This window comes from Carettochelys insculpta, chromosome 6 (genome assembly GCF_033958435.1).
Source record: "Carettochelys insculpta isolate YL-2023 chromosome 6, ASM3395843v1, whole genome shotgun sequence".
Classification (NCBI taxonomy): Eukaryota; Metazoa; Chordata; order Testudines; family Carettochelyidae; genus Carettochelys; species Carettochelys insculpta.
In genome coordinates, this window is record NC_134142.1 from 14579265 (window position 1) to 14606902 (window position 27638).

Here is a 27638-nt window from a genome sequence, read left to right on the forward strand (position 1 = left end):
AACTAATTATAGTAGGAAATTTGTTTCCAGATGTGGTTATATGACAGGTTTGTTTCTGTTAGGTCAATATTTGGGATCTGATATGTTTTCATTCTGGTGTATGGTTTATCATAAACTTGAATTAGTTTAGCAAATTCGCACAGTGGGGGGGGTGGGGGAAAATAGTTTTATTCATATGTATAGGCTCTCAACACGCACTTGTGCAATGTACTCAGGTTGCGTATGCATGTAAAATTTTCTGTAGATAGTTAAGCACGTGTAAATGTTTCCAGGCTTAGGACCATTGTTTGCAATGTGATTTAATGCCCATTTTATATATTTAAGAGAAGAAAAAGTACAGGGTGAACACTTGTTAATTATAAGTGGAAATGGTTCAATCAGCCTGAATAAGAACTACTTTCTGTTTTTTTTGAAGATGACATGAACATAGCTTAAAACACAGATTGCGTCAAAATGTTGTAATTTGCGAGCTCTCTGTTAACATTTAATGACCCTGTCAGGAGGATATGATTGATGCAATTAAGTTGTCTTGCCTGTGTGTTGTATAACTGATATGGACTGAGAGTAAGAGCCTAATTTAGAACATATGATGGTCTTGTACTGTTCTATTTGGGAATGAAATTAACTCAATTTATAAATGTCTGGTTTTAGTTAAAATATGGGGTTAGGGGAGAGAACATCTGCTTGCCAAAACATTTGCAGTACAGCTAAAAACTTGAACTCTATATTTTATATTTGGAACATTTTTATCATAGAGGAATAAAGTTACAGCTCAAACCAGCTTTATAAGAAATCTAAAAACTTTCATTTTGAGGGAAAATAGTTTTTATTGTAGTATTGTATGGAAAAACTGGGACCTTGTTTGGTGACCGTTTCATTGTTTGTTTGTTTTTTTAAAAAAAAACAAAACCAAAAACCCTTCCCTTTATGAATCTCTTTGTAAAACTTTTTTCACTTCTGTTTCATAAGTTGTAGTTGTATTTTATATGGTACCTTATATGTTTTTTCAAGAATGTTTTTCAGACATAATATTGATTAGTAAATGCTAACCAAAAATGGTTGCCCTCACTGGTTATCGGCACTTTAATCTATTGATTGTTGGTCTAGATGGTCATATATCTTAAAACAAAGATGCCACACACATACTTGTAATTGATGTGTTTCAGCTTACCCCTTGCTTACTGCATCATTTATGGTCCATTTACTTAACCCCCTCTATTAATTTTAAAGTTCATCAGCCACCCTGTGGGAAACAAATTATGACAGTGAACTAAAATGACACATAAATTGGGGAACACTTTCAGATACTGACATCTATAAAGAACTAAGTAATACAATATTTTAAAGAAAATATGAGGATCAAACAGTGAACAGTGACAAAAATGGCTCTGTATTTATCCAAGATGGCTGCCTCTTACTGCTGGAGCTCTGCTGTTTTCTAGACTGGCTAGTATTAACTGACAGGGCTCCTAAGAGCTGCAAATAGCCAAATTTCATTACAAAGGAACTGAAGCTGTAGCATATCTAGGCAGCAATACTTTTTAAAAAAAAAAAAAAAAAAGTCAAATGTTTCTACAAAAAATTCAATATGTAGCAAAATGGTCGCAACTCAGAAGTAGGACTTCTGAGTGGCAATAATACAAGCAGCTTGTGGACTCTGAGCTTTTTCCCCCCACTGTACAGGGCAGATAATTGTCATCATAAGTGACAGTCCATGTTTTTCATAATAATCTGAGTCTCACTGAAAGAGTACTATCTGCTTCTTTTCTTAAATAATATTTTGGGGGAATAGGGGGAAGCTGCCTGTGTGAGGTCGTTAGCATAACCTGGACTACAGACTCCAAGGTTAAAGGTGTTTATAAGTACTCAACCTGAAGGCCAATGTAACCTAGTTTTCGCATGAATTTTGTCTTCTGTAGAGCACTGTGCATATTTTGGATGCTGTATATATAAATGACAAAGGAGATGCTCTTGCACCCTTTTTTTTCTCCTTTTCTTGTTATCAGTGCTCTGAGGGAATGACAGGTTCCTTCTCCCATAAGAAAAAAGTATGTTTTTCATAAACATTATTTGAAAACAGAAATATGACGGATGCAAGTGTTTCCTCTCTACCGCTGCACCCATCAACGTGTCTTTCAGGGAAACTTGGGCATAATGGAGAAGTTAGGATCTTTTAAAATAATTACAGTAAGCATTTTCATATCTAGCAGCTGTGGGGCCAGGAGGTTGCCTGATAGTCCAATATTCTGTATAATAGAGAGAGATACCTAGCAATGCATAACACTAAAGGAACATGAGATTAGATAGTAAGAATTAAACAAAAATGCATGCAGAGTACTTTATTTACCAACAACAGTAGTATTGTATGCTATAAGCTTGTACTGTATTTGCTGTATTTATTTGTATTTACTTTCACTTTACTGTACTTCTGGAAAACTTAACTAAAATTTACTTATGGTTAAATGCTGGTTATTTGAGAGTGCTGGATGATAAAATGCCAGGTGTGAAGGAGTTTTTGGTATAATTTTTGTCTTTGTTTTTGTTTTTTAAATTAAGTATGCATGTGTGTCCATATTGGGCACTTTGGAATTTGAGTTGAGCTAAGATCCTGTGGGAGTAACAGGTTAGAGAAAAGAGTGGGAAGATTTTTGTTTTGGTCATATGGATATGTGATTCTGAGAGCACTGATGAATCAGGGCAGCTGTCATAGTGCAGAGATGTTGAGCTTTAACAGTGGTTGTGGAAATTCAAGTGCTGAGTTATCAACTATTTTGTCTGAGCTCTGGGTTTTACGTACTACATGGTTAAGAGGTAATTAATTCATAGCTATCTAAATCCAGTCTCTTCCATCAAACTCAATATAAGTAGTTGCCTAACAGAAAACTGTCTAATTTTGGTTAGTCCTGTATTCTGTTGAACTAAATTTCAGTATATCTGTATTTGTAAACTTTAAAATATCAATCCTTGGAGTGAGCATGATGAGCTAGTGATGCGAAATTTAAAAAGCATATTTTTCTCCTAAGGATTATTTGTCCAAGATGAGTGTTTTACTAAAGTAGCATATGTATTCTAGAGCATTTGAACTTTGTGCAATTTATAACTAACTTTTCCAATAGGTCATGGTATCTTGATGGCAGAGTGCTGTTACTGATTACTTCGGTTTGCATTGTTTTTCCTCTTGCACTTCTTCCGAAAATTGGTAAGTAGTTTAAGGAAAGAAGATAGTTGTAATTGCTACTAAAATAGCATTATTTTGAGGGTTTAAAAACCTTAATGGGTTATTTATTTATTTTAGCTTGGAGGGGTCGGTGATGGTGATGGTGGGGACTATTGAAGTTATTGTAGCATGGTCTGCCTTCCAGGCTTGCCTAGTTAACCTATTACTTGGGTTGCAATAGTATTTTGTCTGCCATGCTAAAATAAAATCTTTACAGCAGAACATTAAAGAGATGCATTTACTTACAGCATGCCATTAGTGGTAAGCCAGTTCTAATTCTGACCTACAAAACTACATAAATGATCTGTGACAGGCAGTTGGAATGTTGTTATTCTGAGTCTTAAGCCCCAGATACCAAGCGCTGTAATAGAAAACATGCCTAAAATGTAAAGCTTTATTTGTACATTAGGATCAATTTTCTTATAAATTGCCTTTTATTTTTACTGTTATTTTACAGGCTTTCTTGGCTATACAAGTAGTTTATCATTTTTCTTTATGGTGTACTTTGCTCTTGTGGTAAGTTAAATATCAGTGCACAGCTTATCTAGCTAACATTTTTCTTATTGCTTAAATGTTTTTATAAGTCTTTCTTTTTTTTTTTCCTTAAAGGTCTCTATAAAATTAATATTTTTTCCTCTGTGTCCCGACATTAACATTTTTGGGCAGGATAAGTTTGTTTTGATGAAGGCGTATGAAAATACATATGAACCTTAAAACACGCAAAGGCTTTAAAATAATTGTTTTTGTCTGCAGAATGTAACAATATTTTTGTTTTGCTGACACTGCAGTGAAAACTGGCATGTATACTTCATTTTTGTTCTTGTGGAATGGAATTCTATTTTCTTAGCTTTTAACTATTACTGTAACTAGCAGAGGAAGAAAATGTCATTTTCAGTAAATTAAATTTACATATAGAATGAAGTGAGACAGTTTGAAGTAAAAATGTTCAAAAATAATCCAAGAGGACTAGAACTTAGGCAATTTTACGTTAATACACCAAACACCTTATTTGCAACTGAAAGGAAAACTTCTTTCCTCTGAGCATTTTGGTTGATTTTTTTTTTTTTTTTTTTTTTTTCCCCCACCCGGGTATTACCCTACTGGGGGCTATGTAAAGGAAACAGAACCAAACATTGGAGCTGAGATCTGTTATGCAGCCCTAGGAAAAGAACTGTGCCTTGGAATTGCATTTATTTTTATTGGGGAAAATTTACAGTTGCTAATCCCCAAATATTATAATTTAATAGGATCAAGGAAGTATGTAAACAAGGGTTCTATTTAGAAGCATGGCAAAATGTCCCCTGCTTTACTCTGGCTTGCATTGACTTGCATGACAGACTTATTGTACAAAAGGATAAACATTGTGCAAAATGAACCCAAAGAACTTGCCATCCAGGAGAGCAAGGCAACCCATTAGGAAGTGAACCATGTGATAAAACCAAACTTCAAAGCTGTCCAAAGCAGCTCCTTAGGGGATCTGTCAAGAGCTGAAATGCTCTTATGGGAGGTTGGGAGGTAATCTTCTGCAGCTTGGTATTATAGAAAAACAATAGCCTCTTGGTAGTTAACAAGGTGAAAAGGAGTTTCCATTATTAGCTAAATGTTTTACCTCCCCATTAGAATACATTTAAAAAAATTTGCCACCCAAAAATTGTTGATGTAGATCTGGAGCAAAAGTAGATTGCAGTGAGTTTAAGTGCACTCCATAGCTTTTGAGCATAAAAGGAGGTGTGCAGGTTTCAGAAAAAAGTCATTACAGTAAATAAAATGATCTCAAAAGAAACAAAACTTTTGGATAAAGAAGAACTATATGCACAGGACCATTAAAGATGACCAAACTGTAAGCAAGAGTCATACAGGGACATGTATGAGGTAGACATGAGGGACATGGCAGAGGTAGAGAGCATTTTGGTTCTAGGCCTAGAATTTGTGTTTGTGGATAGGAAACTGTATGCATTTCAGGGATGAAAGGGGTGCAGCATTTCTTATAAAGTTGTTAAAATTGCACATTCCTGGTTTAGTTTGTACACTATAAATTAGGAACTACAAAGAAGTCTAAGGGAGACAATATGCTGGTATGTATGTTTAAAGAAAAATAGTGGTGTTAGGCAAAAATCTAAGGATTTTTTTAATTGCTACATTGAAAATCAGGAAGTTTGTATGAAATGCAATTTTTTTTCATAGTTAACTACCTGGAAGCAGTTAATGAGCTATTGAAGTACATGTTATAGTTTGCACAGTATTCATTTCTGTCATGACAAATAAACTTTAATTTGTTGCAGAAGAAACCTGCAGCAGTCATTGGAAATAATACCCTTGTTATACATATACAGTAAACCCTTGACATACACAGCTTCAAGTTTCTCTGCAGCCCCTTTTCCCTGCCTTCTCCTAACCTGACAGCCACACCACCAGTGGAAGGCAGAGAGAATCAGCGGGAGACTGACCAGCCCTGATGAGCTGGTCAGTTTCCTGGGTCCACAAGCTGAGGGGAGCTGGGAACCAAGCAGCAGCCTGATTCCCATCGTCCCTCTGACTTGCATGAAAATTCAAGTTATGTGGGGGTTGCAAGAACACAACCCCAACGTAACTGAGAGTTTACTGTACAATATTTCTGCACTAATGACATCATCTGGATACTAGAACAACAAGAAGTCTTGTGCACCTTATAGACTAACAGATATTTTGGAGCATAAGGTTTCATGGGCAAAGACCCGCTTCATCAGATGCATGAGTTGGGGCATGGTTTCAGAGGGGTGTTTAAAGAATGGGGTCCCAGAAAAAGGGAGGGCCAGAGCTGACAAGGTCTATTCAGCAAGGTGGAAATGGCCCATTACCAATAGAAGGTATCAAAAGAGGAAAAACAAGTCAGATCAGACAGGGGGATGTGAGCCATTGTCACAGTCTAATGGGGAGATCTTAACACCCAAGGCAGAGAAGCTGCGAGCCACTCCCAGTCTCTGTTTAATCCTTTATTAATGGAGTCAAATTTGCAAATAAATTGCAGCTCAGATTTCTCCATTTGATTTCTGAAATTTTTTGTTTCAGGACTGCCACCCTTAAATCTGCTACTGAGTGACCAGGGAGATTGAAGTGTTCCCCTAAGGGCTTCTATACATTACCATTCCTGGTGTCTGATTTATGTCCATTTCTTCTTCTACGTAGAGACTGTCCAGTTTGGCCAATGTAAATTGCAGTGGGGCATTGCTGACTCATGATGGCGCATATTATGTCAGTAGATGTGCAGGTAAAGGAGCCCCTGATGGTTATGATTGATGTTAGGTCCTGTGATGATGTCACTGGTGTAGATATGTGAGCAGAGTTGGCAGCGAGGACCATTGCAGGGGCTGGTTCCAGGACCAGAGCCGCTGGTTTGTGATTTGTAGTGGCTGGTGAGGAGTTGTTTAAGGTTGGCAGGCTGTCTGTAGGTGTGGACAGGTCTGCCTCCCAAGGTGTGTGAGAGTGAAAGATCATTGTTCAGGATGGGTTGCAGATCACTGTGTTGGAGAGGCCTAAGGTGGAGGCTGTATGTGATGGTCAGTGGTGTTCTCTTGTTTTCCTTGCGAGGCCTGTCATGTAGTAGGTGGCTTCTGGGTACCCATCTGGCTCTGTCAATCTGTTTCCTCACTTCCTTAGGTCGGTATTGTAGTTTGAGGAAGGCTTGGTAAAGGTCTTGTAGATGTTTGTCTCTATCTGATGGATCAGAGCAAATACAGTTGTACCTTAGTGCCTGGCTGTAAAGAATGGATTCTGTTGTATGCCCTGGATGGAAGCTGGAGGCATGTAGATAAGCATAGCGGTCCGTGGGTTTTCGGTATAGGGTGGTATTTATGTGACTATCTCTCATCTGCACAATAGTGTCCAGGAAGTGAATCTCTTGTGTGGACTGGTCTAGGCTAAGGTTGATGATGGGGTGGAAACTGTTGAAATCATGGTGGACCCATGGGAAGGAGGCTCTTGAAGAGTTCCACCAAGCTGAGCCAACTGCGTTGTAATGGAAGTGGGGGAGAGGGGTGGTGCTGTGGACACACACTATTAATTATAAGATGTCAGGAAGGAGGCCTACAGGAAAAGTTTGGGTGCCACAGGCCTAGTATATAGGACACTGAATTAGGTCTTATTCCTAGCTCTCTGTCTTGCTGTGTGATCTCTCTGTAACATCATGTGCAGTGGAAATAATGACATTTATCTGCATTTGTAAAGTGCGTTGAGTTAGATGAGAAAAAGTATTATAAAAGTTTTGAAGCTGCGTAACTTAAGGTTTGTGTTATGGCAGCGGAGTAGTTTTTTTTATGCCTGTGTTGCACAGTTACGTGGATAGCAGTGTACCCACTATTTCCTCTGACCACACTTTTCTTTGCTGGGGATTCTCCGTGAGAGAAGTGGGAGCATCTCGCCATGACTTTCTTGAGAGTGCCACGTTTGTACACGTATGTCAAGAAGAGCTTGTGTAATCTTGAAAGCTGGTGCTCTCAGCAAGAGAAGTTGGGCCAATAAGATATTACCTCATCAACCTTTTCCCTCTAACATTATCAGTTTGTACTGATAATGGGTAGCTTCTCAGAGATAAAAGGGCATTATCTCTTTCATTCTGTCCTGCCTTGAATCTGAACACTTATTTCAAATTTAAAGCATAGAGCAAGTGATTTTTACAACAAATGTCTAACACCAAAACATAGGTAATGGAAAATGTGGGCACAGTCATAAATGCAGTGACAGGAACAATGAAACTTTAATTTACTGTTTCATGCTATCTAAATGACCAATTTCAATATAAATAAATCGACTTCAAAGAGGGAAAGTGTCATTTTTCCCTTAATTTCCTGATAATCTTCAATTCCACACCATGGAAGTCTCAGCTATCAGTGTGGGTAAAACTACCTATAGCATTCAAGAATGAGGGGCTTGGTTTTTGCTTTTTCTTTTCCCTCTTCTGCCATTGCCTTATTTGACCTAGGCCTTTTGGCTTTTAGGTTTTAATATCTAATTAACTGGCTAAGTGTGATGGTGATGACAGCATTTTCTAGCCAAGCCTGTTCATCTTCCTTGCCCAGCTCTCCAATAGACAAGCAGGTTATTTTCAATTGATATAGTGGCTTGCATTACTGTGTTTACTAGTATACTCATACTCTAGTTACTTACATGATACCCTAGCTTTTAGGCAGCATTGATAAAATTAAATACATTGTCTTTACAGGTTGTAATTAAAAAATGGTCCATCCCTTGTCCACTGACACTAAACAGTCCTACAGAGATCTTACAGGTAACACACATGCTATTTTGAAGCTTTTCTGTCTTTCTAGTTGTATAAGTAATTCTTTCTCTACATCAGAACTGTTGGGATAGTAATATTTTTATAAGAAAATATTTGACAAAGCCTTAGGTCCTTTGATTTATATATTATATTTAATCAGCATGTTTTTTAACTTGAAACTGCGATCTAATGTCTGTAGTCTGGAGTCATTCAACATGTAATTTTTTTTCTTACTTTGTGTATGTATCTTGCACAGATTTCAAATTCTACCGAGGACTGTAAAGCAAAGCTCTTTCATTTTACTAAGAAGGTAATGTTAAAAAGATGCAGCACAGGTGGAATGCACAGCGATTTTGGTGTTTTAACGGCTGTGAACCCTTTTGGCTTCCCCAATGCCTTCTGAAGGAATAGCCATAGGTTGGAAGTACCCAAATATGCCTGTTCTCCAGAATCTGTTTTCATTTAAAATAATGTTTCTAGCTATTAGTTGTGGAGAAAGACTCACACCCCTGACAGTTTTACTGATAAAGCTTTTGATTATAGAACTGATTTCATTTGCAAAAGCATTTTTTTAGGTCTTTCAGGTTTCTGAATGCTATAACCAATTTTTAGGAGACACAAATACTGGATTGTTTAACTAAAAGTTCAGAGCAAAGTTAAAGGAGTCAATAATTTGACATAATGTTGCATATTATAGAAGGACGTACTTCTAATGTAGTAAGTTTCATGCTATGTAAATGAACGCTTGTAATATTTTTATGGCTTCTGTGTGCCAAATCCTACTCATTTTACTTAGGGGGTAGGCTCAGGAACTAAAGTGAAAGTGTCTGCAAGAGTAAGGTGAGTAGGATTTGGTACTTTGCGGCCTTTTATATACAACAGGAAAGAAAAAAGTTGTGCAGCTCATGCCCTCCACTGACAGTGGAAAATTAATCTTAAACATTGTCTGCTATGGAGTTCTTAGCTGAAATAGCACAATTGCCTGAAAAAATTGGGAAACCAACGTTCTGTCATGTGGAGATGATCCAGAAGCATTAATCCAAAACCAGTCCCATTGGTTTCAGAGATCAGATTGAGGCCACTGAAGTAGAATCTGGGGTTCTGTCAAATTAATTTTCAGCTGTTCATAGTGAATGAGATTTTCTTTTTCCCCCCTCTTCAGAGTGCTTATGCTATTCCAACGATGGCCTTCTCGTTTCTCTGCCATACCTCAGTATTGCCCATTTACTGCGAGCTCCGAAGGTAACATATGGAAAGAAGTAATCTTAAAATACAACAGTTGTGTTTTTCTTATTCACCCAAATTTCTTGGAAAATCTATTCCATATTCAGCTTTGGGCTGTTGACTAAAGCCAAGGATTTATCCTTTATATATTGGTAGGCAACATTTTCATCTAAAGCAGGACTAACTGACATTTATTTCTTCGGCTTTGTCTACAATGCAAGCTAGGGGTTTAATTCTCCTGCTCATATGCACATAATCCTGGTTGCTTAATGAGAGCTAGCGAGTATGAATTGTAATGTAGCCACAATGGCATGGGCACAGTTGAAGTATGCCCTGCCAAATATGTACCACTGCTTTCAGGCAGATCTATACTTAGCACAGTGTGCACCCTTCCCTCTGCTGCCCATGCAACCACAGTTTAGAACTATTTATACTCACACTTGCTCTCATCAAGCTGCTGCAAATACAGGTTGAATCCCTCTAGTCTGGAACCCTTGGAACTTAACCAGTCCTGAATGAGAGAATTTGCCGGACCACGGGAGGTCAATATTGTCTAGCACATAACCAACACTTCTGCTGCTTACTGGGCTCTTGCAAGACATTTAGGGGTAAATTAAGCAAAATAACAGCACAGAACACTAAGAGCCAGGACTGGTGTCTGTGAACAAACTTTATGGGACCACAGGAACCCTAGCCACGCCCATGCTAAATAAGTAAAATCATGCCAGATTATGGATGTTGCCAGATAAGAGTTCTGGATTAGAGATTCAATCTGTAGATGTAGCAGGGGAATTACATGCCTACCCTGTAGTACAGACATAGTCTCTGATTATATTTGCAGCAGAGAAACTAGCAAAAATATCCATAGACATTAACCAGCTGATTTTTACGGCAGCCAGAGAGCCTGCATTGGGCCAAATCAGCATTGGTACAATAGTCATCTTGTGTGGCTCAGTATATAAGGCACTGGAGAAGGTTCTATTCCTGGCTCTTCTGTTGCATGAGATGACACATCCAGTTAAGGAACAGCAAAGTACTGGGTAGTTATAAACCACAGGGGTCCATCCCTCTAAAATGTCAATTGCAAGGTCATCCTAAAGATAAACTGCTGTGTGTTCAGTACTTCAGTTTATACATTAAACCATAATGATTAATTTTTTGGGGATGCGGGGGGTGTTTTGTATTTTAGTCCCTCGAAAAGCAGAATGCAAAATGTAACCAACACAGGAATTGGCCTGAGTTTCCTACTCTATTTTGTGTCTGCCTTGTTTGGGTACCTTACATTTTATGGTAAGTATGTTCTTAACCGTTCTTTAGAGGTCAAGATAATAGAGAAGACAGGCTTATCATGTACTGCATAGTACTTGTACTGTGTCTGCCTGTTCCTAGAGACTTTTTCATTGGATATATGTGCAAAATAATTCATTATGTTTGCAGAAATATAAAGCCTACTACAGAATGCATGCTAAGAAATAAACTATATGGGGTATTCAAAATAAGGCCCATGTTGCACATATGAAATAGTTACTCCACTAAAGCACCAGTCCTGCAAAGACTTACAGGTGTGCCTAGCTTTTTAAAAATCGGCTTCAGTATGGCTACTCAGTGTGTAAGTTAGGCATGTAGGTAATTCTTTGCAGGATTGGGGCTTTAAACCTGTGGAGTCCAACCAGTCCTGAAGCAAACTAGCCATGCTCAACGAGACAAATAGCCACATGTGGCTAGTGATTAGCATTTTGGACACTAAGGCCTTAAACACCGTCCACGTAAACTTTTCTTTCACTTAATTGGGTTTAGTGTAATATCTTCTAAGCCAGTGATGGGCGATCAGTTGTTCACAGTGTTCCAGCTCTGGGGCGGGGGGAAGAGCAGGGATCAAGGGTGAATTAGGCGATTTGCACATTCCAGACGTTCTGCAAGGGCAGGTGAGAGGCAGGTCAGTGTGGTGCCCTAGCGTGCAAGAGGCTTGCGAGGAGGGAGTCACACAAGGGCCATGGGGAGCCATGGGTGGAATCCCAGAGGGTCATGTGAGCTGCTGCAGCCCACTGAAGTGAAGGAGGGCCACTCATGTGGTCCACCCACTATTCCTGGTTGCCCATCTCTGTTCTAAGATTATGCCTACATGAAAGAAGCTTGACCTACTAATTACTATTTGGTCCACCAGTACACCTGTAGCACAACATGCAGCATTGACCCTGCTGTGCTTTATACCAAGGATTGAATTGGTAGTAGGATGGCCCAAGGAGCACAAAGCCGTAAAGGGAGCTTTGCACTGAGTCAAAGCATTGCCAAAACACCCTGGACCCATCACACAGCCCATTATAAGCTGTGGATTTCTTGTGTGGATTTATATGCATAGAAGTCTGTGTAATTAATTAAAAAAACCAAACATTTAAACAAGCACTCCAAGGAAGCTTTGCTCAGGATCCTCAGTAATTATTTGCATTGTACATTCCTCCACACAAAGTGACTTCAAAAACACTGCTGCTGTGTGCGAGAGAGGCAAATCAGAGTAAGCACAGACATAAAAGCTGTGTCTACACTCAGGAAGAACTTCAAAATAGCCATGTTAATGGCCAAATCGAAAAATAGTAATGAGGCACTGAAATGAATATTCAGTGCCTTATTAGTATGCTGCTGGCCACGGCACTTCGAAAGTGTCATGTTTAACTCACGCATGGCCTGTCTACTTGGGGGACATTTTCGGTTGATAGGAATAAGGGGATTTCGATGTTTGCAGGGTCCTTTCGTAAAGGTCCCCCATGTAGACGAGCCAAGTGCAAGTTAAACACGGTGCTTTCAAAGTGCCATGGCCAGTGGCATGCTAAAGAGGCGCTGAATATTCATTTCAGGGACTCTAGTATTCTTTGATTTGGCCATTAGCATGGCCATTTCAAAGTTTTTTCCCTAAGTGTAGACGTAGCCAAAGTGATACATGGAGTATGAATGGCTAGTCAGTTGTGCATTCTGTTGAAGGTCTTTTTAAATGACAGTTGCTGTTTTGTAAAGTGGTGGGCTGGGGCGTGGGGTAGTTATGTGAAGTTTTGTATTTAAACAGAAAATGAAGATTTCCAATTATAAACTTGTACAGATAACAATTACCCTATCTGTTCAGCAGACTCCTTCGGTTCTATGTTGCTATAGATTTTGCAAGTTGTTATGCTGAAACAGCTGTGCAATTGAGAGTGCAGTTCCTGAACTCTTACAAGTGCCATTTCTTTGTAATTAGAGCTTAAATACAGGTGACATAATAGTCTTTTGGGTAGACTTGCTTCTCCCTCATACTTAGATCTCAGAACTCTTAACTACACAGTGGCTTTCTTTTTTTTAAAGGTCTGTCATAACATTCCCAGAAGTAGGTGAGTGTCCATTTAATATAGCAGTGTCATCTTCCTGTGAAACGTAGATATATGCAGCGTAGCTTCTGTGTGATTTGTCAACTGTATGATATTGTCTGCAGTACCTGTTGCATGATGTTGCAGGGTTACTGAAATGCATTTTTGAGCTCCATGAGGATTCTTCTTTCAAATTGCTTCTCGTAACTGACTTCTTTCATGAAGCTAACTTTTTTATTAATCTGTCAAAGCAAATAAAACGTCAGCCAAACCATAGAAGGAAAAATGCCCTCAAGAGAAACCTTTGCTTGCTTGGTATTGTGTGTTACCTATTTAGAATGTCGGTGGGCTTAGGACAGTCTGGCATAGCCGCAGTTCTGCTGACCCTGACCAAATACTGATCTGCAGGAGAAATTCTTGGAGTTCTTGCAAAAAGCATGCTGCCTCTTCAAATCGCTTACGTATTTCTGTGGTAGGGCAGTGAATCCCTGTTATCGGTTACACAGTAAAGACTAGCAGTCCCTAGCTCAGTGCCTTTTCACTTGGTGTAGGACTGCTCCTGCCACCTTTGTAACCTTTCAATCATCATCATCGTCAATAACCATAGGTTCAGCGCCCGTTGGCGTCTGATGCCTCTCTCACTATTTCCTTCCATCATTCCCTATCCAATGCAGAGTGGCTTAGTTTCTGTAGACTAGCTCTGCACCAATCTACTACATCATCTGTCCATTCTCTGTGGGGTCTGCCTCTCCTATTCGAACCATCCATTATGCTGAATACTAGGGTCTTGATTTTTCGTTTGTCGTTCATTCTGCAAGTATGTCCAAATAATTGTAGCTTCCGTTTTATAACCTTCTGCATCAGGTTCCCTTTTGGCTGTATCTTCCTATATAATTCCTCATTTTGCCTTACTGCAACTTAGGTCCCCCTCCTCCTCTCCAACTTCCCTTTTTCTGTTCCCTTTGCTTGCTTGCTTTCTAGTCAACATGTCTGACGATGGCAAAGTATGTAAATGTAATGTGGGCTCCCCCTCAAATGGTGAGGTGCAGCCTAACTTCACTGTGCTGTCTAGAACCCTTACGTTGGTCACTGGAACATAGGTTAGTTCCTTCACATGCAGGCTCTTCCCACATGGAAGAAGGTCAAAACAAACAGCCTGTAGGGGAATGTGAGTGCTGAGTGCCATTGCAGAAGACCACTGAAGCTGTTGCCAGGGTGGGGTTCTTCATCATTCTGTTTTCAGATAAGCCCCCAGCAAAAAGCAGAAGGAAGAAAGAGAGTACTGGAGGCAGTTCCTTATGCAGCAGACCTCATATAAGGCTTAATCTGCCATGATGCCAGTCCTTACCTGTTACTTAGATTGGCATGATTGCCTCTCTTTTCCTTTCAGGCCTGATGGTCTAATGGGTGATTAGATCATTTCTGTGCAGAGGATATGTGCAAGGGTTCTTCCCTGCTTGCAGGCTGCTGTGTCCATCTTCCACTAGCTTTGGTCCATAAGGCTAATTAAATTGAATCTCCCCCACCCTGCCTCATCTATCCACCCCCTTGTCATAATGCCATTCCTAAACTTAAAATGATCCTGTGCAGAGTGGGAAAATTTGACCGTCCGAAGGATGACAAAAGTTGCCTGGTTTGACTCAGACTTGGACCCTCCATCCTTGCAGGCTGCTGGGACCCTGGGTCAAAGAAAATGGGTTAAATCATGTTGGTTTGTTGGCTTTTTGGTGGGGGGGGGGAAGGTCAGGGCAGTGGGGAGGAGTCTGAGCCTGAATTCTATACTTAGGCTTAAATGCAGTGATTTTTAACCCCACAAGCCCAAATCAGCTGACCCAGGCCAGCTACAGTCATGCTGCAGATCTTTTATCTCTGTGTTGACATAGCCTTAGAGACTTTTATGGCCATTTGCCAAATGGCAGTTCAGCTTAGTAGTCCAAGCTGTCACCAAAGCCACATGCTAGTCTTGGAATGAGGCTTTCTAGAATTTTTACCTGTTGTTAAAATTCTTTTTCTGACATTTGTTGCATTAAGCAAAAGTGTCCATGGATTTAATGGCTCTGTTCTGTCTTTTCTTTTTTCCCCCTTAAGTTCTTTCTTAAACATTTTCAGAACCTTTTCAGAATTCACCTCGATATTTATTAATCCTTTCAAGCTCATCAAGCTGTTACTCTTCTAGCAGATAGAAGATATGTGTATTCTTTTTATGTCTTATAATAACTGAGACTTAGAGAAGCACTCCTTATTGTTTAGTGTGGCCACAAAGAGGGTAATAAACCATCAAAAAGCATAATGTCAGATTAGACCCAGTCTGTTATAAGGAATGTGTAACTCCAGTCTGAAAGCCCTCTTACAAAACTCTATCCTCATGTTACAACATTCTTAACAACTTTGTGAGCAGAGGTCTGCAGGCCCACAGCTTTGGCATTTTTCTACTCCTTCACCAAGCACTACAGGTAGAACTAGTATTTTACCTGACTACCAGTAGCAGCAACATAGCCTACGGGCTACCCAAACTATAAATCATATAAATCTTTCAAGTTACGGCTTTTTTCTCAGTCTGTTTCTTCAGTGCTTTTTGATTACAGTCATTAAACCCAGCTGATAAGTGAAATCACAAATGATACTAGCACAATGTTTCCTTTCCTATGGATTGGCCAGCTAATACGCTGTATATTCAAAACCCGAGAAGTCTTTTCTTTTAGTCCTTTCTCTATATTTGTTTTCTCACTTGTACATAGCTAGGCTTCATGACTGACAAAGGAAGATTCTTTGGGTTTGGCCAAGTTTCTCTAGTTTATGTGTCAAACATAATATGTGTTTATTGTTGGCTTCATTAGGGGCAGGAAGAAATTTGACCACACAGCCTCCAGTCTGCAGTGGGCACAAAACAGACTAGTAATTACTCCCAATGGAAACTTGGAGAATTAATATGTAGCAGAGAGAGATCTGTTCTGTTTCTGAATTCCCTTTGATTCATGATTTATTCAATTTCTTGGTTTTCAGACAAAGTGGACTCAGAATTACTGCAAGGTTACACCAGGTACCTGCCGCATGATATTGTCATCATGAGTGTAAAACTAGGCGTGTTATTTGCTGTGATTTTGACAGTTCCTTTAATCCATTTTCCTGTAAGTACTTCTAATTGTTTTGTTGCTGGCATAACTGTTCCATAGTAGCGTAGTACTAATTCTTTGCAGACTGCAATATCTAGCCTTGTGAATCTTACTCATTTTGTCAAGTGATTGATCAAAGATCTCCATACTTGCATATGTTCCATCAAAAACTCCAAAATAAAAACTAATCACTAAGCTAATTTGTGCTTTTTGAGACTGAGTGTAGACTTAAACTATCCCACAGCATTGTTATTAATTGAAGACAATAAAGTGCTTATGAAATTTATTTAGTGTTTTTTTTCCCTTCGGTTTTCTTTTCCAAAGACAGTATGGAGAGGAAAATTGAAGTCAGTCAATAATACTGTACAGCTGGTGATTTGACAGACGTTTAATATAGCTTTATCTTCACATTGTATAGTTTACTTAAGTTTTAAAGCAATATTTATCATGTGACTGTAAAATCTAGTGGACAATTCTGTTTGTAGGGGATTTTATGTGTAGAACATCATTTAGTTTCAAGATGATGCTGTCTCTCTCTTCATGAAAGTACCTCTTAGCACGTATTAACTTGAGTATCCATATGCTCTTCATAAGTGCGCGCTCTCTCTCTCTAATTTATAAGCATGTACACACACAATTTTGCAATAATATGTTTTGTTCTTTAATGTCTGTAAAGTATATATGTCATCTCTCTTATGGCATTTATATGTGAACGCCTTATTTTTGGCTTTGTTCAATGAGATCAATAAATGTTTTCCACTGAAAGTCTTTTCCAAGTAAACCTGATGTATACTGTATCAAAATGAAAATAATAAGGCTTTCAGAATAAAGTTGTGTGCCTGCTTGAATTTTTCCCCCTTTCATTACATAGGCAAGGAAGGCTGTAATGATGATATTTTTCTCTCATCTTCCTACCTCGTGGATTTGCCATATCCTTGTCACTTTAACACTCAATGTAATCATAGTTTTGATTGCATTGTATGTGCCGGACATTAGAAATGTATTTGGATTAGTTGGTAAGTTTTTTTTTTTTTTTTTTTTTTTTGTTTTGTTTTGTTTTCTTTAATCTTTGTTTAATATAAAAAAAATATTTTTTTTATTTTAATTTCAATCATGAAACCTAGCTATGGGTTTTTTGTTCTTTTTGGGAATCGAGGGATCTATTCAAAAAAACAACACGTAATATATGTACTTATATCTCTGTCTTACAACAACTGATTTGTTAAATTTTTATTATCTTGTAAAGGTTCTACCACATCAACGTGTTTGCTCTTTGTGTATCCTGGACTATTTTGTCTTAAACTGAGCAGAGAGGACTTTATATCACGACAGAAGCTTGGGGTATGCTATTTTTTAATTTTTTTATTTTATTTTTTCACATGCAAGGATTCTGATGTTAGGTACCTTTTGTTATGTTACAGAATATGCTTTTGTCTCTTGCACTGCACCCATTTTCAGTATCCTGAACTCTGCAATAGTAGTATGGAGTTTGTCTTCTGCTATGTTTCAGTTCTCTGGTCCTTTTGAAATCCATGTAGTCCACCTCTTTTACAAGCTTGAGCTGTGGAATATTGATCTGAATCTAAATTTTCCAGAAGTCCAATCGTGGGACTTTATACCACATCTGTCTGTTTTTAAACATAACAAAAAAGGAGTCATGGGACACCTTTTAAGACTAACAAAACAATTTATTAGGTGATGAGCTTTCGTGGGACAGACCCACTTCTTCAGATCATAGCCTTACCAGAACAGACTGGTAAGACTATATGATCTGAAGAAGTGGGTCTGTCCCACAAAAGCTCATCACCTAATAAATTGTTTTGTTAGTCTTTAAAGTGTTCCATGACTGCTTTTTTGTTTTGGTAGAATACAGACTAACATGGCTATCTCTCTCACGGTTTTTAAAATTGGTTATGGGATAGTTTGTCTTTCATGTTGTTGAGCCAAACCATTGCTGTATGAAATCTAATAAAAACCTTCCTTAGCAGAAGCCCCATTTCCCCTAATGCTTCCCACAATTGATACAACAGCTGTAGCTTTTGAGAGAGCTCTAATACAAACACCATGTTGCTACCTGTGAATATAGTCAGTGTCATCTTAACCACTGTATTAGGTGAGCAATATTGGAGGACACAATGGCTACGTCTGCACTAGCCCAAAACTTTGAAAGGACTGTGCAAATGGCCATTTTTAAGTTTACTAATGAAGCTCTGAAATACATATTCAGTGCCTCATTAGCATGCCGGCAGCCGCAGCACTTCGAAATTGTTGCGGCTCGTCACCGCATGGCTCATTCAGATGCGGCTCCTTTTCGAAAGCTCCTATCTGCTGTTAGGAATAAGGGGATTTCGAAGTTGCCGGGGTCCTTTCGAAAAGGAATCCTGTCTGGACGAGCTGCATGGTGGCTAGCCGTGGCAATTTCAAAATGCTGCAGCTGCCGGCATGCTAATGAGGCGCTGAATATGTATGTCAGCACTTCATTAGTAAACTTCAAAATGGCCATTTGCATGGCCATTTTGAAGTTTTGGGCTAGTGTAGACATAGCTATAGGTTAAAATGCTAGGAGATCATTTCTGCTGATCTTCCCATTATTACCACCTCCTTTTGCTGTCTCCTCCGTAGGGTTGGTTGCACTAGACTAGCAACTAGAAAATATTAGAGGAAAGGCTAGTATTGATATCCATGTACAGTTTAAAGTCTTGAGTAGCTTATGTAGGTAAATCATAATAACATCAGCAGAGCTGCCTATAAATCAGTAATCTGTTTACATTTTTAACAATTTTAATGCTGTTGAAAGTAGAATACTGTTTCTAAACAGTTTCCAGAGGGTCTTTTCCTGTCCACCCTGGATGCTTCACTAGGCTGTGTGTACACGAGCCCCCTCCTTTTAGGAGGGGCATGTTAATAAGTGAATTCAAAAGATGCTCAAAACAAATGGGAAGAAGAGGCTTTTGAAGACTGGGGGGTTGTTCTGAAAGGCCCCCAGCTACATGGGCGGCGCACAAGTTGAAAGCGGCACTTTCAAATCACCGCCATTATGCTAATGAGGTGCTGCATATTCATGGTAGTGCCTTATTAGCATCTTTCGAACTCCCTCATTAATATGCCGCTTCCTAAAGGAGGGGACTCCAGTAGACACAGCCCTAATGTTTCGGAATGCATTAAACTAGAGCTGTCTTTTTAAGTAGAGTTTAAATTCTGCTTTGAGCTCCTGTGTGCATAGGGTCAAATAGAAATAATTCCTTTACAGACATTTAAATATGCAAAGTTAATTTATCCAGTTCCCAGGTGGATAGTATGGACACCCTAAACCAGCTTCGAAAGGGAATTCTCTGTGAAATCGTTCCCAAAACAGGCTTAGTTTAACGTTATAGTAGATGAGTATCTTTCTGAATATAATATTTAACTTCTTCTGGAAAGAGTAGCTGTGTTTAAATACGTGTTTTAAATGTGTTTTTAAAGTTATCAGATCATTTAAAATATACTGCTAAAGCGTTCACATACTTGGCTTAATCTAATTCTTGACGCCCCGCTACTCTCTGATTTGCTCACCTTGATAATTCTTTTTCTAATTTGTCCACCTTGATTACTGTTTTTGGTTCTCTGTGCCTTAAATATTGAGTCTCTTCTGGTATGGCTATGGTCTGAAGAAGTGGATCTGTCCCATGGAAGCTCATCACCTAATAAATTATTTTGTTAGTCTTTAAAGTGCTACTTGACTGCTTTTTTGTTTTGATAGTATATAGATGAACACGGCTTCCTCTCTGTTGCTAAAACTTGTCAGTGCAGTAGAGGTAGAATTTCTTTTTCATAGATGGGGCTTAATAACAGTAATTCTCAGTCAGTAAATTGTAGTCTGCTGTTCAACATATACTGTTTGTTCTTCTGTCTTCACAGGCTTTTGCTTTGTTTATTTTTGGCTTATTTGTTGGTCTTCTAAGTTTAACCTTAATCGTTTTCAATTGGATTAATCCATAAAATCCCTACCATTGCTTCGTGAGGTGGATTTAAGATTGACAATGCAAACAAAGACTACCAGCAGTGTGTTGCAGGTTCTCACCTGAATGCTGGCCATCTTCAAGAAGAAAACCTTTGAGAGCTGTGTCTGAAACAAGTAACTTTTTGTTTGTTTACTCTTGTGTCTGTTCTTTGACTAGCATTACTTGCACAATTAAACTCTTCCATTCTACAGATATATTAGTCTTAAAACGACTTAACGTGACACAAGTGAAGAGGTCGCTTTATGAGAAGACATTATATAGTGTGCTTATAATGCAAAAAACTTTGAGGCTTTCAGATTTTAAGAACATGGGGTCTCCCACAGAACCTGTCATAGCACACAGGGACAAAAAAAAATTTATTTCCTATGTTATGGTTTGGATTCAACTGCTTTCCCATGAGATGAGCAGATTTTACAAAAACTTGTGCCATTCATAATATTAACATCTCATAACCACTGTTCTAGATGGATTTGTGTCACTTTCATTAAAATAGCTTGCAAAATTTTACCATGTTCCTATTGAAACCTTTAAAGCTTATTTAGTCTTCATACTGTCACCCTGCCCCAATAAAAACATTTCTCCTTTGGCTTGTATGTTTCTCCATTTGAAATTGCACTTTAAATTATGCATCGTTTATCCTTCAGTATGTTTAGTAACAGACGTATTTAATGTATTTAGGCTGTCTTGGAATTAATCTGTCAAACTCGGCTTTTCTAGAATATTTGATGTGCATATCAGCAGCATTAGCAAAACACTTCCATTTTGCACGCAGGATCTTCAGCATTTCCGTTACAAATACTTGTTTTTGAATATTAGTGGTCACCTAATACGAGTATTCATAGCATTTTAGAGGCCTTCTTTTTACCCCCTAACTCTCACAGGTGTAACTCGGTGTCCAGTGGAGATTCTTTATTCACAAACTACTTTGCCCTGCTTTCATATCTAAATATCTGGGAGTATCTGCAAAATCTAATTATAGTAATCTAAAAAGGCATTGTAAAGGACATATTAAGTTAACACTGAAAACTTTACTAGATGAATTGGAAAGCTTGCCAGATTTTCAAAGAGCTGTAGAATTTTCTTACATCTCCTTGGGAAAAAAAAGAAAATTGTGCCCATCATTGTATTTAATACCCTGCTCTACTGAAAGGGATGGATTGAAAACTGGGTTTGTCTGCATAATTTTAAAGAACGCAACTAAGGAACTCTCTGAAAACATATGAACTTACAACTGTTTAGGTAATTATTTTCTATTTAAAATACAAATTTTACACTATAATACATGACTTAACAACGTGCTGGGTATTGCCTAATAGCTATGCTTTTAAATGGCTAAAGCTAGTTTGTGAAGTTAATAAGATGAAGAGAAGCAATTTGCACCTTTTAGCTATATTATTTCAATCTAGGCAAAGAGTTGTGCATTGATTTACAGAGTAAGCAGTATCTTCATAAGGAGAACAGTCACAAATATTCATTTTTTTTTTTAAAGAAATGCACCTACTTGAAATTAATTTAAGTAGTATCTAAAATCTACAAAAAATAACCTCAGCTTCCAGAATACCTAGACTTCCATTGCCTTTGCTTATATACTCAGCTATAATGTGGGAGAGCCCCTGGATAACACCTAATGTTTCATTCCCCAACCCCTCATTAACTATATTACTGTTTGATGAATTTAATGCCCACACCATCTTTAAAACTTACTTAGTGCCTTATAAATAAGCAAAATGGAAATAGAGGGGAAAATGCACCATATGTGTATGGAGTCCTTAGCACTAATGTAGCTTTGGCAACATAGTTATGCCAGTGCAAATCCCTGGTATAAAAGCACTGCATCAGTGCAAAACAGGGCTTGCACGAGTGTGAATCATAGAAGAGCTGGGTCAAAAGTTTTCATGGATTTTTTTTTTTTTTTTTTAGTGGAAAAATTAAGCAGATTTTTATGATTTCTGTTTTTGTTTTTGTTTTTTGTTTTTTTTCTGATATTTTTCAAATTGTTTGAAAAATGAGAAATCCAAGGTGGGGCCGGGAATTACTTTTCAAAAGCCAGGGAGAATTCTTTGGAAAAAAAATTTTAAATGTAGCTCTTTCAACTAACTGCACTTAGCAGTCAGTGTTGTGTGTTAGTGCAGTGGGCCCATGTTAGGAGTTTGCCCAATAGTGTTACACCAATGCAAGATTTCCCTGTTCCAGACAAACTCAAAATGTTGAACTATGAATACAGCTAAAAACTACCCGAAAGGATTTGAACCAGTGATTGTCTGCCCCCTTTCATAATCTGTATATTTCTTTCTGGAGGGGGTGGATGGGTGATGATGAATGTGTCCAAAGTGGAAATGCTGAGCATTGTTAGATAGATGTGAATGATTGGGACAAATTTTAGGTTAAGTAAATCATTCTCTCCGATTTTCTTGCCTGTGCATTACGAATACTAATCAAATTACAGAGCTATCGGTGTTTAGCTGGGTGAATAGGGTATTTCTGTCGTAGTTCCTCATTATGATAAGTATTGGAAGTAGAGTTAATGAAAATGAAGATATGAAAGAAGGAGCTTGCATGTGCTCATTAATTGTAACTTACTGACATTTTTCTGTGTTTTAATCAATGTTAACTGGTAAGCAGTTTGTGTCTCTAATATTTACATACTGCTTTCTTTTCATAGCACTGGAAGATGAATCTAATTTAAATTCTATGCTGTATATAGTCCTGTAAGTTGGACGCTGTTGAGTCTCTTAAGCCTGAAATAATTATGGATTGGTGCAGTGCCATCGGTGTCATTTTTTTCCACTGTTCTGACAACACCCATTTTGAGATGCATGCTTAAACAGTTGGGCTATGTCTACACTAGCACACTGTGTTGAAGTAGCCTATTTCGAAGTAAGGACATCAAAATAGGCTGCTTCGACACGTATCATCTACACGTCCTTCAGGGCTGGTGCCATTGATGTTCAATGTCGAAGTAGTGACGGGGAACATCAAAAGGAGCTGCCCGGAAGGAAATGTGGAGCGTCCACACACAAGTGCTCCCCGTCGAAATAAGGGGCCAGCAAAGCCCCAAGCTGTTCCCTTAAAGGGCCCCTCCCAGACACACTTGCCCTACACAGCACAAGATCCACAGAGCCGACAACCAGTTGCAGACCCTGTGCATGCAGCATGGATCCCCAGCTACAGCAACAGCAGCCAGAAGCCCTGGGCTAAGGGCTGCTGCATGCAGTGACCACAGAGCCCCACAGGGGCTGGACAGAGCATCTCTCAACCATTCAGTGATGGCTGCCATGGAGGACCCCGCTATTTTGAAGTAGCAGGGTGCGGATCGTCTACACATGCCTACTTCGACGTTGAATGTCAAAGTAGGGCGCTATTCCCATCTTCGGATGGGAATAGCGATTTTGACGTCTCGCCACCTAACGTCCATTTCAACATCAAAATAGCATATGGCGCGTGTAGACGTGATGTGTGCTATTTCGACATTGTGCCGGCTACTTTGAAGTGTTTTCATGAGAAAGTGAGCTCACATCCTGTTCAAACAATTCTCATGCCCTATCAAAATGTTTTGTGAGTAAAAATAGTGTATGAATTTAGTTCACAAGACTAATTTTTAAAAATGTGAAGCACATCTACTTGAGATACTAACAATAAAACTGGTTAGAGGTCAGAATCAGGGCCCTTGTTAGGAGGACAGTATTGCCCAACGTGTATTCAGATATTTTTTCTTTTCATTCTCAGAGAGATGAATTTCTGTGTATGTGCAATTAAACCATGCAAAATGTACATTATGAAAATAATTACATTTATTATATTTTATTGCCTATGAAGGAATTATGTTAATACCTCTAGGTTCTGCTATATATGAAAAGTGAAACATAACTTTTAAAATATCTTAGAATCATGCTACTGGAGTTAATCTACTCTCTCTGATATTTTTTGCAGTGTAAATTGCAGTGTAACCAGAAATCACAATAATGTTCAGGTTACTCCTAGTCCAAAGGAATAGTCACTTACCCCAGGTTATCTGCACGTCATATCACGTCAGAAGCCATGCAAGACATTTTGTCGTCTTGGATTCTTGCTGGGGAAGAATAAAAGGGTCTAACAAAGACATGAAACTTATGGCTTTTTTAAAAAATGTTTGTATTAATACTAGCTGAGTAGATCATAGGATGGGAAGAGACCTTAAGAAGTCTTCTAAGCACAGTCGCCTGTACTCAAGGCAAGAGTATCATCTAGACCAGGGCTGAGCAAATTTGTTACGTTGGACCCCACTTTTCGGCCCTGCAAGTAGCTGGGGCCCCCCTGCCATCTATGGGAAGACCACAGGAAGGGATGACGGGGTGTGCTTGGGAAGAGGATGGGATGTTCAAGAAAAGGGTGCTGGTGAGCTGCAGGGTGTGCCCTGAAGGGGGATGGGTGTTTTGGGGGAGACCACCTTTCCAAGCTGGAAACTCACCAGCTTGACCCCCCCAGTTGACTCAGGGTCTCTTCATATTCCTGTTGGCCCAGCCAAGGGGGGGGTTGTTTACTTGGCAACAGCAGAGGTGGAGGCCGTGTGGGAGAAAGAAGAGGGCTGGGCAGTGGGAGCTGATCATGCTGCGCCCCCTGTACAAAATTTCGTGTGCCCTCCACTTTGTGCATGCTTATCTAGACTATCCTTGACAGGGACGTCCCTAATTTGCTCTTTAAAATATCCAACTTTGATTCTACAACCTCCCTTGGCAATTTATTCTAGTAACTACCTTGACAGGAATTTTTTCGCTAATATTCATCCTAAATTTCCCCTACTACAATTTAATTCCACTGCTGCTTGTTCTAGGCTCAGAGGTTAACAAGAACAATTTTCACTTTCCTCCCCACAACCACCTTTTATGTGCTTGAAAGTTACTTCTTAAGTCTTGCGTACAACACTCCTTCTAGTACATCCCAGAATATTTGCTTCTTTTTGCAACAGTGATACACTGTTAACTCATATTTAGCTTGTCATCTACTATGACCTACAAATCTCTTTCATCAGTACTCCTTCCTAGTTGGTTCAGCCTTCTTGAATGAAATACTTTGTCCTTATTGGCACCTTATAGATTAACAGATATTTTGGAGCATAAGCTTTCGTGGGCAAAGTCCTGCTTCGTCAGATGCCCAGGAAAGCTTATGCTCCAAAATACCTGTGTCTATAAGGTGCCACAGGATTGTTGTTTTTGAAGATACAAACTAACATGGCTACCTCTTTGTCCTTATTGAATGTTGTCGTACTTACTTCAGGCCATTTCTTCAAATCATTTTGTTTTTTAATCCTATCCTCAAAATCACTTGCAATCCCTCCCAGGTTGGAACCATCAACAAACTTTATACGTGCACTCCTTATATGGTTTAAGCTAAGATTTGATAAATATATTGCAAGAACTGGACTGAGGACCAGTCCCTGCAGAACTCTACTCAGTATGCCTTTCCACCTTGATTTGCGAACCATTAATTAACTGCTGTCTGTTAATAGGAACAGTTTTCCAACCAGTTATGCACCCACCTTATGGTAGCTCCACCTAGGTCATAGTTGAATATTTTTTTATGAGAAGGTCAAGCTATTCGAAATTTAACACTTCCTCTGTACCTGCAAAGCTTGTGACTCTGTCAAAGAAAGCTTTTATTTTGGTTTGACATTATTTGCTCATGACAAACCCATGTTGACTGTTGTTTATCACTTATCCTTTTAGGTGTTTGCAAATTGATTACTTAATTATGCCATTGTCTTTGTGGGTACAGAAATTCATCTGGCCTCTACAGTGTGTATTGGAGAGATTAAAGTTCCACTATTTTCCTCAATAAAACTTAAAAGCAGTCATGTAGCACTTCAAAGACTAACAAAATAAAATAATTTATTAGTTGATGAGCTTTTGTGGGACAGACCCCCTGTCTGAAGAAGTGGGTCTGTCCCACAACAGCTCATCACCTTATACATTATTTTGTTGTTCTTTAAAGAGCTACATGACTGCTTTTAAGTTTTGTTTTGATAGAATACAGACTAACACAGCTACATCTCTGTTACTATTCAACAAAACTTGTGTGAGACTATATGAAATATGGGGGACACTTTATTAACCTGATACCTACATATATTAAAAGTGCAAGGAATCTGACCACATATACTGTGTGAAATATCTGTGAAAATGTGGAATTTTGCCAAATATGATGATCTTGTTCATATGTTTGTATCACTATTGTATTATGAGTTATAGATTTGTAGTGTATATCTGTTTTTTCTAACTTGTGCAGTGTTTCTGGATAACGTCTCCTGACAGTTTAACATCAGCGCAGCCTAGCCTGTTTGGCGGCCCATCAAGGGTCATCAGCTGCAGCCATTGAAAGGCAAGGGACTATACCTTATGACTCAATGAGGTATGCAGGGGCATGCCTATGAATGGAACTCTAAGGCTTTTCCATGCTCTGCGCTGTAAAATATGTTTTTGAAACAGGAAGTAGAAGCCACGTGGTAAAAGGAAGGGCAGTGCATCATCTCTGTTTCTTTCTTCATTCCTGACTCTTACCTCTGGAGAAGTTTTTCCACAGACTTAAACTCTGACCAAAGGACTTACCCACCCAAGCTGTGTTGCAAAGGGACTTTCAAGCCAGCATGCTTTCACCAGTATTGCTAAGAAACTGTTGTATGGACTTTGAAGTTTCTGTATGTATCTGATTTGCCATTTGACAAATCTCTTGTTCTTTGTTTTTTCTTTACAATAAACCTTCAACTTTAAACACTAAAGAATTGGCTGGCAGCATGGTATTTTGGGTAAGATTCAAACTAGTATTTACCCAGGAATGTGGAGGACCACTAACATGAGGGTAAGGTACATAAGATTTAATACTTGATGCCCATTTGTACTGGTGCATTCATCAATCACGTTATAAAAAAAATTGCAATGTAGTGAGCAATGTTCCTTCAAATCTCTTCCATTCAAATGAGGATATTTTTCATCCATGTGCAGAATAAATTGTGTGCACTGAGGTGTGAATGCACACCACTAATAGAAACACAAACCTAGCTGTGGGTTCTTTGCTAATCAGCACTTGAATTTCTCCTGAGTGGCTGCACAAGCACACAGCTTACAGGGAATGCTGGTGTTGAGTTCTCCACTTTTTTTGAACTGCTGAGTATTAAACTGTTCTAACATACATGACTGACGGGTAAGAAGCATCTTTTGCACAACTATAGTGAGCATTTGTCAATCTTGTTTGAGACCAGCATCTGACTTCATTCTGAAGTGTTGATGCGCTCAACATTGGACTCCAGTTTATAGTGTGTGGTATCTTTTGCTTAAATAAGAAAGGAAGCATGATGCAACAGCCATGTTACTTCAAATAAACTGTGGTGTGTCTCCCACATTCTTTACAGGCTCAGAAAGTACTTCTAAAATTGGCTTTGACAGTGGCTGGCTTATAGGGCTTTCTGCACATAAATACAACCTAGAGGCTCGGTGTTTTGCAAGCCTTTCACGTAGTTTGTCA

General features: G+C 38.8%; 1 protein-coding gene across 5 annotated transcripts in view; it reads left to right on the forward strand.

Annotated features, from left to right (window-relative positions):
* The window catches only part of SLC38A6 (solute carrier family 38 member 6), a 66674-nt gene extending 39789 nt beyond the window's left edge, over positions 1–26885 (forward strand). For 2 of the 5 annotated variants that reach the window (XM_074996311.1, XM_074996312.1), the window contains 10 exons: positions 3117–3199; positions 3675–3733; positions 8415–8480; positions 8728–8781; positions 9634–9713; positions 10885–10985; positions 16034–16158; positions 17015–17159; positions 17390–17484; positions 20041–26885. In XM_074996311.1, the coding sequence (XP_074852412.1) occupies positions 3117–3199; positions 3675–3733; positions 8415–8480; positions 8728–8781; positions 9634–9713; positions 10885–10985; positions 16034–16158; positions 17015–17159; positions 17390–17484; positions 20041–20121 (889 nt within the window). In that variant the 3' untranslated portion in view covers positions 20122–26885. The remainder of the gene's footprint in view (positions 1–3116; positions 3200–3674; positions 3734–8414; positions 8481–8727; positions 8782–9633; positions 9714–10884; positions 10986–16033; positions 16159–17014; positions 17160–17389; positions 17485–20040) is intronic. The other 3 variants (XR_012645880.1, XM_074996314.1, XM_074996313.1) reach the window with 3 other exon arrangements.
* Positions 26886–27638: the final 753 nt, after the last annotated feature.